Genomic DNA, 16,341 nt, shown 5'->3' with positions numbered 1-16,341 from the left:
AACTTCGGAGATTGATTACGCGTTCCCAATATCTCCGAGCTCCACAGCGGTCTTGATGGCCCGATCGGGTCATTGTGGGACTCTTTCTCCCCGGCAGTCTGCCTAAAGCTTGCTTGTCTTATCTTCTATAGTAAAGGAACGAGAAACCAGCATAACTGCGATGATAAAAACGTGTATCGTCACCTCAGGTTTTCAATTATCTCCATTCAACACGATCCAAAGCGTGGAGGAGCGTATGTGCAGCCTTATTAGGAACAGAGCGGGCCCCAAAAAAATTTAGACAAAAGGGAAAAGAAAGAGGAAAAAAAAGAAAATGCAAAAGCAAAAACGAAGCTCGGGATTTCCCCGACGCCGATTAAATGCTTGTTTAGACTTTGGGCATCAGTCTCGCGACCAAGGCTTTGAGAGCCCATCTCGTGTCTCATATCTTCATGCAGAACAGTCAAAACGCCGTTCCGCCATGACAAAAGGAAAGTATTCGTAAGATAACAAAAGAAAAAGAAAAAGGGAAAACAAAGGAAATATTTACACCGGGATATCTCAACTCCAAACCACAAAAGACAAACCGCACAATGCATGCACAGGAAGAAAAGCTTAGATGACAACCACATCACCCTCGGCATCCGCTGGGTCGGAGGCCATCATGTCACCATATTTGCCCACAGCAATCAATAGAGGATCGTCCTCTAGATCAATCGCGCTGTCGTCATTGTTCGGAGCTTGGAAGCCCGACTCTGCTTGTGCTAGCTCTTTTTCACTCGCAACTTGCTTGTTGTCAACATGAGCATCACGGGGTCGACCCTGCACGCCCACGGGGGTTCCCGAGTGGGAACCACGTGAGTGAGTTCCATCAAAAGAGTTGCGATTAGATCCAAGGCCGTGCTTTAATTGAAAATTTCCCATCCCAATCGGCTCGGGAGCAACAGTAACGCTTTGCAATGAAGCTGGATTGCTCTGCATAAATCCTCCTTTCTCGGCTTGCCAGAGCATCATCTCGTGGAAGAAGACTTTTGTCATCCACCACGCACTGAAACTGGCTGCACCACCCAGAGTCAAACGGTGCAAAATGTTTTCCCACATAGCGTCCACCTTTTCAATGACACACTGGGAGCGGTGGTTCGCAAACACAGCCGGTACGTTCAGGATGAACTGGATCCACTTATCAGGGAAGTTGTATTCATCGCCAGGTGCACTATCTGCGGGTAATGGGTGAGCTGCGATATCTTCAGCGGAATCTGGTTTGCGGTAGAAAGGCAATTGATCCGCAGGTTCAACATCCGACAGAGGGGTAAGAAGAGCTCGAACGTCATGCTTAAGGATTTGTTCAGTGGCACGTGCAGCGCAGGGAGGAATGTTCGCCTTGGTAATCATTTCCTGTGGGTCCACCAGGCATTGGAAATCAGCCCACATTTGGTTGCGGTTTTCAGGGTGACAGAGCCAGGCGGCAGCAGCGTTCGCAGCCTGGTTAACGTCAAGCATGTGCTTGAGGAGATTGCAGAAAATATGAGCAGGGATGAGACGGGCGATGGAAACGTGAGTTGGTTGCGATTTAAAGGTCTCTGCGATGTGGCCACAAAGGCGCTGCGAGATAGAACGGAATGCATCCAGAACAGGTTTGGGCACAACTTGTGTAGTGAGGGGTGCGACAAATGGAATCATCTTCTGGTACATTAACCAATCGCATTCCTTGATCCATGGCGCAAGGTTGGGGTGGGTTAAAAGCTTTTGAACAGGAACGGTCAAGGTTCCGTGAAAAGCAGAGAAGTATTTCAGAAGGTTACGTTCTTTACAAAATCGGAAGCTGTCGATGACTGAGATGCAGTGGGTTCGGTAAAGAGCCGCAAGGGCATCTGCCACCTTAAGATCGGTGTTGGGAGGCAAATGACCTCGGATGTCGGGGAGGACCAGGGTATCATTGTCGACTGGGGCTTCATCAGTTGGGAACTGCAGCATCTGATGAATCATCCGGCCAGCATGTTGGGCAACATTTTCATGAGTAACAGTAGCATCGGAGCCAGTATTAGTGGGTCGGGTATTAGACGGGCAGCCACAGCTTGCAAGGGGAGCGTTGACAGGGAATCGGGGAGCAAAAGAAGCAGTTGGGGATGGGAAGACGGCGGTATCGGCGGTGGGTTGGGAGATGCTGATACTATAGACGTGTTAGTCAGTGTTTATACAAGTAAGATTGGACGTGTCGTGTGGCGGCGTGTCGGGACGTGTTCTGTCGAGACGTGTCGACGTACCTTCGCGAACGCATCGCGCTTTCTGGCCTCTCTGGGGCTACGGATCCTCGTTGACTCGGCGCAACGTACGCACCCGATGGTGCAGGCTTTTGCTGCTTCTCCTCAATGACCGACAAATCGACGTAATGATACTTTGACTCGCCTCGAACTCCAAGTCGTCGAGTCTGAACGTTCGGGAAGATGATGCGCACTAATTTTCCAAACGATGCTGGATTCAACACTGACACACGCTCTGTCCCACAATTCTCTGCATAACAACAATAGACACGGTCTCGTCTCACGGAACCGGTGCTCTTTCGGCAGTTTTCTCGCAACCTGGTATTAATGACGCAGTTAGTCAAGATCTTTACAAAAAAAAATCAATCACGAAGAAACAGTGTTTCTTACCAGATCATGGCGAAGACCTGCTTCACCTTCTCTGCTTTACCGCCAGCTCCTTCGTGCTTCATGACCTCGGCAGCCATTTGTTTTAATGACCACGATTCATACTGACGAAGCAGTTTACGAAGCTCATTGTCGTTTGCCAACGTGGAACTAGATCCCCTTTTCTTTTTCCCCCCTTGTTCCGAAATATCTGGATCCTCCAAGGCTTGCTCTGGAAGGTGGTTTTCAATTCCACTATCATAGATGGCCTGGTATTGAGGCACCTGGGCACCAGGCATACCATTGTGAGCCATGTCTGGGGGTATCGAATGGTGGGCGAGAGGGAGACCATGCATAGCATGAGTGGGAAAGTCCTCGGATCGAGATAGAACAGCGTGAGCCTCCCGCATATCCTGGCCCAGCGATGCAGCATGGGCTGGATGACCGAACTGATGGCCAAAACGCATAATCATATCTTCCGGGTTGTTGGCGAACATGCTCTGGGCATTGGCGACTTGGGGCGGCATGAATTGCTGAGGGAATGCATCGATATGTTGATCTTGAGTTTGCTGTGTCGTGCTTGAATGGATGCTAGCAGTTGAGCCTCGAGATCGAGCACGGCGGCCACCTCGTGAAAGGGTCTCGGAGCGTGATCGTAGGGGGTCGGCAGTCCCTGGTCGGCTATGAGGGCCCATGTGTTGTGTTGTCTGCGAGACCGCGCTGCCTTGCGACGGGGCGCGTGCTATCATGATTTTATGAGCATGGACGACCATGAGCGATCAAGTGGAGTGTGCTCAGGCTTTCTCACCTAGTTCAAAAGGCATTCTGGATCCGGTTTGGTGAACCAAAAAAAAAGTGGAGGAGATCCGTCACCTGGGCGATGGGCCGTTCCTTGCACACACACACAAGACACAAGGTGTGGTGTTTTTCTTCTTACCAGGCACACACACAGCAACGATGACGACTCAGAAACCAGAGACCAAGCTCGAGGAAATACCTAGCAGTGCTTTCACTAAGATCTCACACAAGAGCGGACCCAAATTCGCAGGGCTATCGCTGGCCGCGTGGTGTAGTCGAGACGTGGGAGGATAAACAGAGCAAGCCCGTTCCTCAGACAACGTTGTTTGGGTAGTCACGTGTGGTCATCAGGTAAGCATTCCGGCGCTAAACAAAAACAAACCTGAACTATGCAGGGCGAGGTCACAACAGCACAACATTTCAAGGCTTTGAGGGGATTGGTCTATCTGGTACTGTTCTAGGCCTACTCCTTTACATAGAATCTCGAAATGTCAAAGTCACATCTGGGCAGCTTGGAAGATTTTGTGGGTTTGGGCAAGCTCCAACTGGTTGCCATGAATCCCGATCGGTAACATTCAATGTTCAAATTGAATGTCTGCTAGAGACCCTTTTGGGTTTGATTCATGCGGTTGTAATCTTTTGTTTCTCACACTCTATTCGATATTGTCTTCTAAGGTTATCCTTTTTTTTGTTCGATTGATGATGGCGTTACTTGGCAGTACTGTAGATCTTGGTTATAGGTGTATTACGTCATAGACTTGGAGTCAACCAAAACAAAAACATCACAAACACGAACTGTTATTCCAAGGTTATTCTTACACTGGTATTTGAAGGCCACTTTTTGGATTTTCGAGATTTCTGAAGGACTCATCTCAATAGCTATACATCAGCCCAAGATTAACTCTTTGTGTATAGCTTCGGTGATTATATATATGGGTGTGTACTTGAGTATACAAGTAGATGCGTACAAATATATAACATTGAATGCCCTATGCGTGGCACTAACATCGATCCAGATCATGTGTCTGGTATATGTATGAATGGATCTCAAGTGCTAGCAACAGACCTGATGCTAGGTGTTCAGAACCATGTGCACCATATGCCACATAAAATCTAGATAATCTTTTGACCTACTACTCCCAGCACTTGAGCACTTGGGGGCCATGATGGGCCAACATTGAATTAATGCATTTTTTTTTCAAATAAAATTGAACGTTGATGCCATCATACTCAATCTAAAGATACCAGGTGCAGACTTTCAAGGTTAAAGAAACCAAAAGGCTGAGATACATATGCTCCACCTGGGCAAACTTGCAAATTCATACTGGAGAACCTTAGAACACAGGCTTCAAATGTTTCATCCAATGCTCTTATTCAAATCAAAGTTGACAGGTTCAAGCAGTCCAAAGTCGACTCATACAGGAGAATTAATCCAGGCTTGCAATTTGCTCCACATGCAATGACATGTTGATCATGCATCAGTGTTTGCTTTTTGAAATCTTGACCCACTTCAGATCGACTTGCTCTATATCTGTATGAGATGGATGCTTCGAAATTTTATATCTGTATAACACAATAATCATGGAAAGCGGCCTTGAGAAATTATCAGTATATACCCCTCCTGCCAAGGACCAAGTCGTCATCCCATTCGGCACTCACGGAGCAAAACATCAAAGTGGATCCCAATCAAATGGAACGGAACAGGAACAACGTGTCTACCATGGTTAATCGAGGCGCCTTCCCATCACTGGTCAAATGATGATCGACCGCCAAGTGTATACGCGACGCCGAGATCTATCAGATAGGCGGTGATGTCACTGGAGGGAAAAAAGTGAAGCGGAGTCGTTATTTTCATTTCTAAGCTTGGAAGGTCCCATGATTTTCAATTTCCTCCCCTCTTTTTCCCCACACCGCAACCTTTTCCCCAACCACGCCAAATCATGCAGCGATTCAAAGATAAGTTCGAGCATGGGCTTGAGAACTTGGAAGAGAAGTTCAAAGGTGAGATATAGATGCTCTATTTACTCCACCCTCATTGGATACTCATCCCCGGTCATCTTATCCCGCCGCTAACCTAATTCATTCAATTCAAAATCCATTCAGACCACAACCTCCATGACGTGAAAGCCCAGGCTGCCCATTTAAAACACAAAGTCGGCAAATTTTACAACATCGTCAACCCCAATCACCGTCACGATGAGGCCCATGAGCAAGCCACCGATAAGAAACGCTCCGAGACCGCCGAATCCCATCGTTTCCAATCCTTTGCGCCCATCCACGAAAATAATCGCGTGAAGTGGTATGTGGATGGAAAAGACTATCTTTGGGCCGTCTCCGAGGCCCTGGAGAAAGCAACCGAGACTATCTACATTGCCGATTGGTGGTTGTCGCCGGAATTGTTTCTCCGTCGTCCCCCAGCCCAGCACCAGGAATGGCGACTAGATCACATTCTCAAGCGACGCGCCGAGGCAGGTGTGAAGATCTATGTGATTGTGTATAAAGAGGTATGATGCAACAAGTCCCTCTCATAGCGGAGAAGCAAAGGGAAATGTGATGCGATGCTAAAAGCCACAATTATAGGTCAATCAAGCTTTGACATGTAATTCGGCACACACAAAACACGCTTTGCATAATCTATGCCCCGAGGGTACACCGGGACACGGCAACATTAGAGTCTTGCGCCATCCGGACCACAATGTCTTTGAGAATGGAGCCGATATGACCCTTTACTGGGTACGTGCCCAATAAGACCCCTACTCTTCTTTGCAGCATACCCTAACATATTCTACAGGCTCACCACGAAAAGTTCATCGTGATCGACTATGCAATGGCATTTATCGGAGGTATCGATCTCTGCTTCGGTCGCTGGGACGCTCACCAGCACCCACTCGCTGATGTCCACCCCGCCGGTCTCAGAGACGACATTTTCCCAGGCCAGGAGTTCAATAATAACCGCATCATGGACTTCCAAAGCGTACAAGATTGGCAGAGTAACGAGCTGAGCAAAACCGAGTATGGCCGTATGCCATGGCATGATGTCGCTATGGGCTTGATTGGTGATTGTGTCTACGATATTGCAGAACATTTCGTTCTCCGCTGGAACTTTATCAAGCGCGACAAATACAAGCGCAGTGATACTGTGGATTGGTTGTTGATGGAGGGACGAGAGGGCGAGCAGGAAGACATTATTGCTGTTCAGCGACCTAAGTATCCTTGTGGCGAGTATATTCATCACCCTTTGACGCCGCTTTCAAGTAAACCGAGGGGCAATCAGGGTACCGTGCGAGCGCAGATTGTACGCAGTAGCGATGACTGGAGCAGTGGTATTCTGAACGAACATAGTATTCAGAATGCGTACTGTGAGATTATTCGCAATGCGGAGCATTTCGTCTACATTGAGAACCAGTTCTTCAGTATGTCTACCCCCCGGCTCATTGCATCGTTTATTTGATCAGAGCTGATTGTTTTAGTCACGGCTACGGGTGACAACCAGCATCCCATTTACAACAAGATTGGCGCCGCCATTGTTGAGGCGGCTGTCCGAGCCGGCAAGGAAGGTCGCAAATTCCGTGTCATTATAGTGATTCCTGCCATTCCCGGATTTGCCGGCGATCTGCGTGATAATGCTGCGTCGGGTACCAGGGCTATCATGGATTACCAGTACAAGTCAATCTGCCGAGGCGAGGACTCGATTATGGGACAAATCGCGAAGGCCGGCGTGGATCCGAAAGGTAAGTCTTTCCCCCTGCTTCGTCTTCATCTAATTTTGCGTGTATTGATAGATATACTTACCGGTGTACTCCATACAGAACATATTTTCGTCTTTGCCCTGCGGGCATATGACCGAATCAACAAGACCCCCGCACTTGAGGCGCTTGAGACCAAGGCTGGCGTGACGTACCAGGAAATCCAGCGTGGTATTGCCGAGTCTATCATGAGTGAAAGTGTGCATCCCTCCGTCGGCGATGAGGGTGATCGAAATGAGCGAAGCTACAGTGTCGACGCCTCTCAAAGGGCAGAAAACGTGCGCAAGCTGGAGAAGTTCGAGCAGGAAGTTGAACAAAATAAAGTCAAGGAAGGAGATGCAAGCCGAGACTCTGTGGCCCATGTCACCATGCTGAATGGTGGCAAGATGTCCGAAGAGCCCTGGGAAGGTGACCCGGAAGCTGAAAAGCCCAACTTTGTGCAAGAGGAGCTATACGTTCACGGCAAGGTGTGCATTGTTGACGATCGCATCGTCATCTGTGGTAGTGCCAACATCAACGACCGGGTGAGTACCTGGGGATTCCAACAATTCTTCTCTTTTCTTTTCTTTTTTTTTTTTTTTTTTCACCCCCTCAATGCCAAAAGCGCCGAGCTAACCCCGCTTGCTTGACCGTATATAGTCCCAACTCGGCTCCCACGACAGTGAACTCGCAATCGTCATGGAAGACCAAGATTTCATCGATAGTGAGATGAATGGTCAACCCTACCGTGCCGGCCGTCACGCAGCCACCCTCCGGCGCCAACTCTGGCGCGAGCATCTGGGTCTTCTCCCCGCGCAAGATTACTACGCAGCAAATGAGCCGAATGCCCAGCCTCCGGATGTTTGCCTGAACGAGATCCTCGAAGGTGCCGAGAACGACTTCGTCGCGGACCCACTCGGAGATGCGGTCTGGGATACCTGGACGAGTCAGGCTAGCGTGAACACGGACACGTATCGGGTGCTGTTCCGTGCGGATCCAGATAACAACATCAAGACCTTTGAGGATTATGACAATTTCTACCCGCGTGGGTCGCACAAACAGGGTCACCTGTTTGACCCGTACATGCCCATTGCAGAGGTGCGAGAGAAACTTGATCGGATCAAGGGCCACTTGGTCTGGTTGCCTTTGGAGTTTCTGTGTGATGCCGAGATGGCGGAGCCTGGATTGGCAGTGAATCAAATTACGGAGGTGAGTGATTTGGGTTATTTTGAGTTTTTGATATTTTTCTCTTTTCTTTTTCTTTTTCTTTTTCTTTTGTTTTTTCTTTTTTTTTTCTCTCCAAGTTGTTTCGCGGATCTGTTCGGTGTTTGGTTTGTATCATCTACTATGTGTGGTGTCACCGTGTGGGGGTGGTTTCGTACTTTTTTTTTTTTTTTTTTCTTTTTTCCCCTTTTTTGGAGGGGCTGCGGACTTGTTTTTTTTCTCTCTTTTTCTTTTGCTAACATCTTTTCTTCTCTCTTTCGCTAGAGTATCTACACTTAGTGATGACCTGACTTTTTCGCTTGATGAAATTTCCCCCCCCCCCTTTATTTTCTCGACAACCATCGATCTCCCGCATATGCTCACCGCGAGGGTTGGGTTCAACAATTGACATTTTCAGATGCTTCAAGTTTGTACATATGGGATGATTCCCCTATTCCCGGTACATTTTTTTTTTATCTCACATATCTAACCGATGGTGAATATTTGTCATGATCAACTTATCAAGCTTTTTTATATATATTTTTTATTTCCTTGTACTTCTTTATTCCCTTGTTGTCCCGCGATCGTCATCCTTTCTCCCCGATCCACACTAGTTCCCTCCCCGAGCATTTGAACCAAGCATGAAGTCTACAGTAGCGTCAGAGGTGAACCAGCCGTCCGGAAACCCAAGGCCAAGTTACCCAAGTGCAGTACTTTCTTCAGACCCACAGACCCTCTCCACCCATTCCCACCAAGTGAGCCACCAACTGGCCCTTGCGTTGGGTTCTTTTGTTGTGGGGAATCAAACCTGAGTTAGAGTTAAGCGGAACCCAGTCCCTTGGAAATCCTTAAATCCAAATATGTGATTTGTTCCCAGCTGGATTTTCCTGTACTGGAAGCACGGAGTATATAGGGGGTGTCCAGTACCTAGTAACATTGAATATCCACCCTTAAGCGAGCATTGACTTTCCCCTAGTCCAAACCATGTAATTTAATAATTCAAATACGACCTTCCTTAGTGCCCGCCAAAAAATCCCCCTTCTATTTTGCGATCTATCTATTAACCCTGACTCATTCGCTGTGCTAAATCGGACAAGCGCCACGAGATTGCCCTTGTGTGTCCGGATTTGATTTCCTTGAATATGTCAATTCGTCCAAGTCCGCGCTAATGTAGCCTGACAATTTTGATCCGAGGCTCCGGAGCCAATGGGATTTAACGATGGCGCGAGAGAGAAAGAAAAAAAAAAAAGTGGGATAGGGGCCTAAAAAAAAACAAGAATGACAAGTTGGACCGAGTGGCTGTGGTGAATCGGATGCATATCGCTTCTCGCGTATCGCATCTCGCATCGCGCAATTGACTTTTTTTTCTTTTCTTTTTTTTTGTAGGTATCTTTTTTTTGCACTTTTTTTATTCCTTTGGCTTTTTTTGACTTTTGTCCAGTCGTTCATGCCGGGACTTGAAAGGTGCATTAGGGGGTCATTGGAGGTCGGATAGCCAGATCCGGTTATAAACACAAGGGGTAAGCAGCCCTGGGGTTGATTCCGCGTCCTTGCCGTGGGCAAAAGTACCTGATCGAATGAGAGCGGATTTAGACTCTCGGAGTCGATGCGCCTGTAACAGGCTGTATGCGGCATGATGACATGGCCAATCCGTGGGGTTTGTGATCGTCAATTATTGCTTGCGACGTTCACTTAACATAGCCCCAAATGTAAAAATGGATTGTTGGCCTGGGATAACGCTGGTGTGGTGCATCGGTGTACTCCGTAGCTATCTCGCAGTGATATGGATCTCAAGTGCTGGATCGAGGAGATTGCTCTGTGGGCGCTGACGGGGAAAGTCCATATCAAGATTCCAAGGTTTCTTTGAATCTCGATCTACATCGAGATCGATGACAAATTGGCTCATCACAAGTGGTTTTTTACGGAGGACTTGGAAACTCAGCCACAACTAGGACTCAAGTGCTAGAAGTAGAACTACAAGAAAAAGCACAAGTAGAAGTAGAAAACCATATGAGAATATGTGAATTTTTATATGCTAGGGCGCAACCTTGGAAACACCAGCAAGAAGAGATAATCTATTTAAACCAAACCAGACAAAATCGGGAATAAAACACAGGAAGCAGAAAATAGAAATAGAGATTCAAAAATAAAACTCCATCCAATATGCACCCAAACCTTTTTCGTTAAAAGACTTTTTCGAGAGAAAGAAAAAAAACCCTTGAACTGCTCAAATGCACGTCGCCAAACGCAGCCATGGAGGAAAGCACGAGAACAGGAAAACCAAAAACAGTTGGGAAAGAAAGCTTGGAAAGGGAGAGAAAACAAGAAAAAAAAAAGAAAAGAAAGTATGGAATCCCTAACATCCAACATTTGGAATTCAACAATGAACAATGGGATACCCCGGTCTGAGGTCAAAGCAAGTTGACCCTGGGTATATGCAAGAGGCTGAAAGTTTCCATGCAGAGGACCTAGAGAGTTCCGCGGGAAGGGTTAGCCGGCGAATCAAATGGATCAAATGCGAGGGGCCCGAGTCCCGAGGAACCGGTGTGTATACTACCAACATGCTAGTTGTTGGGTAAGGGAATAGAAGAAAAAAATGGCGAAAGGAAGGGCCTTTCGACGACAATTTCAAGGGGAGATTTCAACACGTACCTAGTAGTGGAAAGGGCCGGTTGAAGCTTGAGGACGGTTCCAAGGTTCAAGCTCCAGCTCCAGGAAGCCCCTCGGAGGGGCAGAAGGGATGGGCTGTATTTAGCCCTTGGTGTTGTGGCAGGCGTTGCATCGACAGTGACCACAGATCTTGCACCGCCAGATAGCCACAAAGGGACCGGAGTTGCAATCCGAGCAGCGCCATGTCAGGATGTTACCATTGGTAGCCTGGACGATGGCAAAGACGTGACCGGAGCATTGGTTGGCCATTTTGAATAGGGTGGAGTATAGAGAAGTAAAAAAAGGGTCTGATGTTGATAGTATGGGAAGTTTCCAAGGTTGGATCTGGAGGACTGTTAGATAAGCTATACGCTCCGGACCCGAGAGACCGTTTACCTACGCACTAAAGCGATCAAGGGACCCGAGGGAGTGGAAGAGGTCGACGATCTCCGGGTAATAAGTCCAAGGCTTGGGATTGGGAAGAGGGTTCGGAGAGAAAAACGTGAAAAGAAGGAAGGTCTGGAGGTTGCAAGGGCGAGTGATATCAGATTTTCAAGGTTGGAAAAGCTTAGGTTTGAAGCTTGGAAGAATGAGTCTGGTAGTCGAGTAGTTCTCAGATACAATGGAATGGATGGGATTCCCAAGTTCCTGGACTGGCCATTATATATAGCTTTTTTTTTTCTCCTCTCTCTTGAACAGGATCTCTATCAACTCTGTACTTTTGATCTTAGTCCAATGATCCTGGGAAATCCAGTCCAGTCCACGTCCAAAGCCGCGAAAGGTCTGCAGAATGCCGATGACGCACGTATCCGGTGTGTGTCGATTCGGAGTTCGATTGACTGGTTTTATTTTATTTGTTTCTGTTTTTTTCTTTTTTCTTTTTTTTCTTTTTCTCGGTTTCTTCCCAGGGATCTTTTGAATGCAGGGAAATACAGAGAGAAAAAAAGAAGGCAGAGAATCGAAAAAGGGAAAACAGAAAAAAAAAAAAAAAAAAAAAAAAAAGCGAGGATAGATGTACTAAAGAAAATGCCTAGGGGAAGCGAACTAGATCTACCGAATCTCATCTTGCAGGATGCATTACGGCAGATGTCAGTTTCCAGCCCGGATCGCGATCTTCAGGGATCGCAGGGTGGCAATTGGTAGGGAGCGATCCGAGAGAGAGATCGAAGGGAATCGTTTATTTTTGATTTATTTTTTTTCTCTTTTCTCTTTTTAATTTTCATTCATTTCTGTACGCAGATCGACTCGTGTTGCCAAAAGAACCTGTGGGTCTGGAAAAGCACAAATGGGGATGTATACATGCTGTGTACTGTGTATATAATGACGAGAGTTACCAAAAGTGCCGGGAAACACTGAAATGTAATAGGTCACGTTGAATGATGTCAGGTATTGACTTGTACTGGTATCAATACCACTTTACCCCTCGCTGTGTCCCAATTGGGTAAACAGCACAGCTGAGTCTCTCTTAGTCTCTTCTCTTAGTCTCTTCTCTCTCTTCTCCCTTCTCTCTCCCCGGTCAAGATCGTCCATGAGCTTCATTGCCTTTGGTAAAACTTTGTGACTTATTTTCTTGTTTGGCCGAACGGGTTGATGCATTCCAATTGTTTGGTTCTGAACTTGAAACCCTCCTTATCCCTTTCTTGACCTGAACAATTCCTGCTTTTCTGTAATTCTTGGGGGGTTTTTTGGGAATTTTGATTTTATTGGTACTTTTAAGAATTGATACATCATTTATGTAATTTCCAAAAGGCTACTAAGACAGTCCTTATGGGTCCGGGTGAGGAACACTTGGGATGCGCGGCTCCACATGGCACATCTCAGGGACCTTGGGACTTTTGACCGTCCTTTTTATTTTACTTTTTACTTTTTCACTTTTCTTTTCAAATCTTCCTATAGGTTGTCACGGAGCCTCGAGGCGAGATGAGACGCTAAGCGGCTGATCTCTGGGAATGACGAGTCCCAGCATCCTTGTGGTACATTGTTGTACGGAAATGCGTCCCCGGCTATACTAGTCTAAATCTGACTCCTGGCTATGGTTCGCTTGCAGGAATTGTTCACGGAGCTTTTTACTGGATACTCCGTACCTTTTTCATTTTTCATTTTTGATTTCTATTTTATGTTTATTTTTATCATGCAATTGTTCTTTTTTTTTATTTCCCTCACAGCCCCATCTGTACGGGCAAGTCCGGGACTGGTCAACAAGCCCATTACATTACCCAATTCGGGAGTCTACAGCAATACGTGCTCCAGGTGGATATCGAGACTCGGGACTCCACAGTGTAGCTTTCTCCCAAAGGACGTCACACAGGTCCCACAAGAAATAGAAAAAGAAAAAAAACAGATCAATTATCATTGATCATTTATCAAATCTAACAAAAGTACGATCGGTCCCGGCTAGAAGCATCTGTCAGGGAAGACTACACTTCCTCAACCGGGTCCAGATGAGCCGATCTAGCTGATCTTGAAACGGGAAATTGCCCTCATGACCTATGTGCCTTTCTCTGTAACCTGTCAAGTTGACAATGTTTCCCACATCCTGGAAATGCTTGATGGTGTAAGCATCCAATCGACTTCAATGTTCTAGGCTCGACTGCAATCCGTCCGCAATCAAAGTCCCACCGCTTCTTTGACAAACTCCTTCGAGTCTTTCTTCTCGGACTGTTGGGGATCCAACACGGTGAGCTGCATGACCGTTTGGAGGCTTGAGATCATGTCAAACTTAGTCTGAAAGCAAGATTGACGAGAACTAGATGGTTGTGCCGAAAATCCGGGAAGAAAATTTCGATATGAACTCGATTCTTATATTGACTGATTGCTCTTTACGATGAGATTATTCCTAGATATGTGCGAGATGTTCTCCGGCGCCGGTCCCACTGCCAAGCAAAAGGCATGAAGTTGAACTGATTCCCCGAAAACGGAGAATAACAGAAAAATAACTTCAAGAAATCGGCGCCATCGTACCTCATCGCGTCATGTTATCATGCTTTCTTTCCAATTTCCCAAGGGAGTCGGAAAGAAAACACGAACCCATAACCCAATGTTTTTTACTCTGCCAACGCTCCGTTAAGGACACCTCGTGGATCACGAGATACCCCTGCAGTACCCCCAAAAGTGGACTGCATCGCTGGGTGATGAAACAAGAAAAAGACAAACAAGCAAAGAGAAAAACAGAAAACAGAAAAAGAAACTACGTCTTCACCGACGGACAAGACCGACGTCTTCAAAAAAATTGTTCTTTTTTTTCCATTTCTGGGTTAAAAAAAAATAGGTATCATGCCATGAGATCATGGAGCGCAGAGTTCGCCTGCGAATCAGTTATCAAACGCCCGCCCTAGAGGGTTAAATTCTTGCTTTCGGTTCTTGTTTTTTTTTTCCTTTTCGTTTCGTCACAGCCCGATCATCATTTCAATCGTTAAGGTGGAAAAGCGCCGAGACGCTAAAGAGACAGCATTAGAACATCGTTCAAACATATCCAAGGCCTCCGAGGAAGAAAAAAAAAAAGTAGGCCTTACCTTTCACCGTAGTGGTGCCGCCGAATGCTCTCAGCAAGAAGACTCGAAACGTCAATGACGATCAACTTCTTTGATCGCTGAAGCATTGACGGCGGGATCGGGAAGGTGTTGGTCACGACAATATGATCAATCGACCGACATTCCTCCAATTGATCCAGTGACTCCGCCTCAAACAACCCGTGAGTGGCGATGCAGTATACCTTTCGGGCTCCACCGCGCTTCACAACGGTCTCGGCGGCAGCGATCCACGACCCGCTCTTGTCAATCATGTCGTCGACAATGAAGACCGGTCGATCACGCACCTCTCCCACCAGAGTGATGGTCTTTTCATGATCATAGCCAGCAACGCTAGCTTCGTCATCATCAGATTCCACTGCATCGAAAGAGCCACCCAAAGCATGGTCAGGGGGCAATGACGAGACGTTGGAGATCATAGAGTTCATCATGGCATCTGGAACGACTTCCGTGTTTTCAACGTTGTCGTCGCCGCCACCACTACCAGCTCCGGGAGTGGTGCCACCAGACTGGGAAGCAGAGTCAACATGGTAATCATCATCTACCAGATGACCCTGCACCAGACGGCCGGTCACCACATCCCGGACCCGGACGTCGGTGTACTCATAAGCAGCCTCCAACTCCGACGGCCGACGGGCAGCCGGGGGAGTCTCGGGACGCAGCAGAGATTCCGGCGTGCTGGGAGTTTCAGGTTCCTCCATGATAGGCGGTGTGGCATTGGCACGCTGCATGTGGATCGCAAACAACTGTTGTTCCTTGGGGGTCCGAGTGTCCTCTTCCATGGCGTCAAAGAAGACAGTGCTATCAGACATCGTCATCGGGACCTTTGGTCGCCGACGATCGGTTGTCACAATACCAAAGTTCAACTTCAAGGCATCGGCCAGCGAGGTGACCCGCTTGGTGCCACCGGCATTCTTGCTGACCACAACCCCGTCCTTCCAGCCAGGTACGTTCATCCGGATCCAGCGGGCAATAAACGGTTCGGCGAAGAGGTTATCGACGGGTTTGCCGAAGAAGCCTTGCATCTGGGATGCCTATTCGATTGCCGATCAATATCGGGCACAGGAAAAAAACATAACCCCTCGCCAGCAGGAACAAAAACGCAGGTTAGAAACAAGAGAGGTGGGACAGAACATACATGCAGGTCCATAGTGATGACATGATCGACGCCGGCGATAGAGAGTAGGTTGGCGAGCATACGGGCCGTGATGGCACCGCGGTGGCTCTTCTTCTTGGATTGGCGCGAGTAGGGGAAGTACCTCGTCTGCGCGTCAGCATCCTCTGTGATTGGGTCAAACAAGACGGGTAGCATACGGCATGACCGCTTGAGGGATCGTCAGTGCATGATGCTTTTACAAGAAATAGAGCCAAAAAAAAAAGAAATAAGAAGAAAAGGAATCTTCGGGAAACTCCGACATACCAGTAATCGACTTGGCAGAACCACCCTTGCATGCAGAGATCATAATCAAAAGCTCCATCACGCTATCGTTGATCTTGCTGCTGCCACTCTGAATGATGTAGACATCTTGGTTCCGTACCGAGGTGTTGATGTTCACGCTTGTCTCGCCATTGGCGAATTTTCCAAGGTCTGCTTTAGCAGGGGAAGTACCCAGCCGTTCGCAGATAGTATCTGCGAGGCCGGGATGGGAATTTCCCGAGAAAATTTGCACACCCCGCATGGCGGTTGAGAATGAGGAATGAGGGAGAAAAAAAAGAAAAGAGAAAGAGAAACGAAAAAGCGACGGAGAAAAAAAACTACGGAATGCGCGCGTGGTCTGCGCGGTTGGCCGTATGCCCCACGTCTCTTATCGTTTGTGCAAATGAACTCCGTAA

General features: G+C 47.5%; 4 protein-coding genes across 4 annotated transcripts; 1 reads left to right on the top strand and 3 right to left on the bottom strand.

Annotated features, from left to right (window-relative positions):
• Positions 1-594: 594 nt before the first annotated feature.
• On the bottom strand, positions 595-3,379 carry N7466_006798 (RFX family transcription factor; the record flags this gene model as incomplete). The annotated part of the gene is made up of 3 exons (XM_057166187.1): positions 595-2,149; positions 2,244-2,558; positions 2,631-3,379. 3 exons carry the CDS (start codon positions 3,377-3,379, stop codon positions 595-597), a joined length of 2,619 nt encoding a protein of 872 aa, XP_057019228.1.
• Positions 3,380-5,344: 1,965 nt separating this feature from the next.
• On the top strand, positions 5,345-8,632 carry pldA (uncharacterized protein; the record flags this gene model as incomplete). Its single annotated transcript, XM_057166186.1, has 8 exons — positions 5,345-5,405; positions 5,508-5,908; positions 5,985-6,137; positions 6,196-6,817; positions 6,875-7,135; positions 7,187-7,674; positions 7,790-8,338; positions 8,618-8,632. 8 exons carry the CDS (start codon positions 5,345-5,347, stop codon positions 8,630-8,632), a joined length of 2,550 nt encoding a protein of 849 aa, XP_057019227.1.
• A 2,451-nt stretch (positions 8,633-11,083) lies between these two features.
• On the bottom strand, positions 11,084-11,251 carry N7466_006796 (uncharacterized protein; the record flags this gene model as incomplete). The annotated part of the gene is made up of 1 exon (XM_057166185.1): positions 11,084-11,251. The coding sequence occupies one exon, from the start codon at positions 11,249-11,251 to the stop codon at positions 11,084-11,086; it is 168 nt and encodes a 55-aa protein (XP_057019226.1).
• Positions 11,252-14,386: 3,135 nt separating this feature from the next.
• On the bottom strand, positions 14,387-16,187 carry N7466_006795 (ribose phosphate diphosphokinase subunit PRS1; the record flags this gene model as incomplete). The annotated part of the gene is made up of 4 exons (XM_057166184.1): positions 14,387-14,417; positions 14,494-15,542; positions 15,647-15,789; positions 15,929-16,187. The coding sequence occupies 4 exons, from the start codon at positions 16,185-16,187 to the stop codon at positions 14,387-14,389; spliced, it is 1,482 nt and encodes a 493-aa protein (XP_057019225.1).
• Positions 16,188-16,341: the final 154 nt, after the last annotated feature.

Source organism: Penicillium verhagenii, assembly GCF_028828195.1.
Source record: "Penicillium verhagenii strain IBT 33310 chromosome Unknown utg000007l_segment0_segment0, whole genome shotgun sequence".
NCBI lineage: Eukaryota > Fungi > Ascomycota > Eurotiomycetes > Eurotiales > Aspergillaceae > Penicillium > Penicillium verhagenii.
Note: the sequence above shows the minus strand (reverse complement) of the source record. Positions and strands in the feature narration are given on the sequence as shown.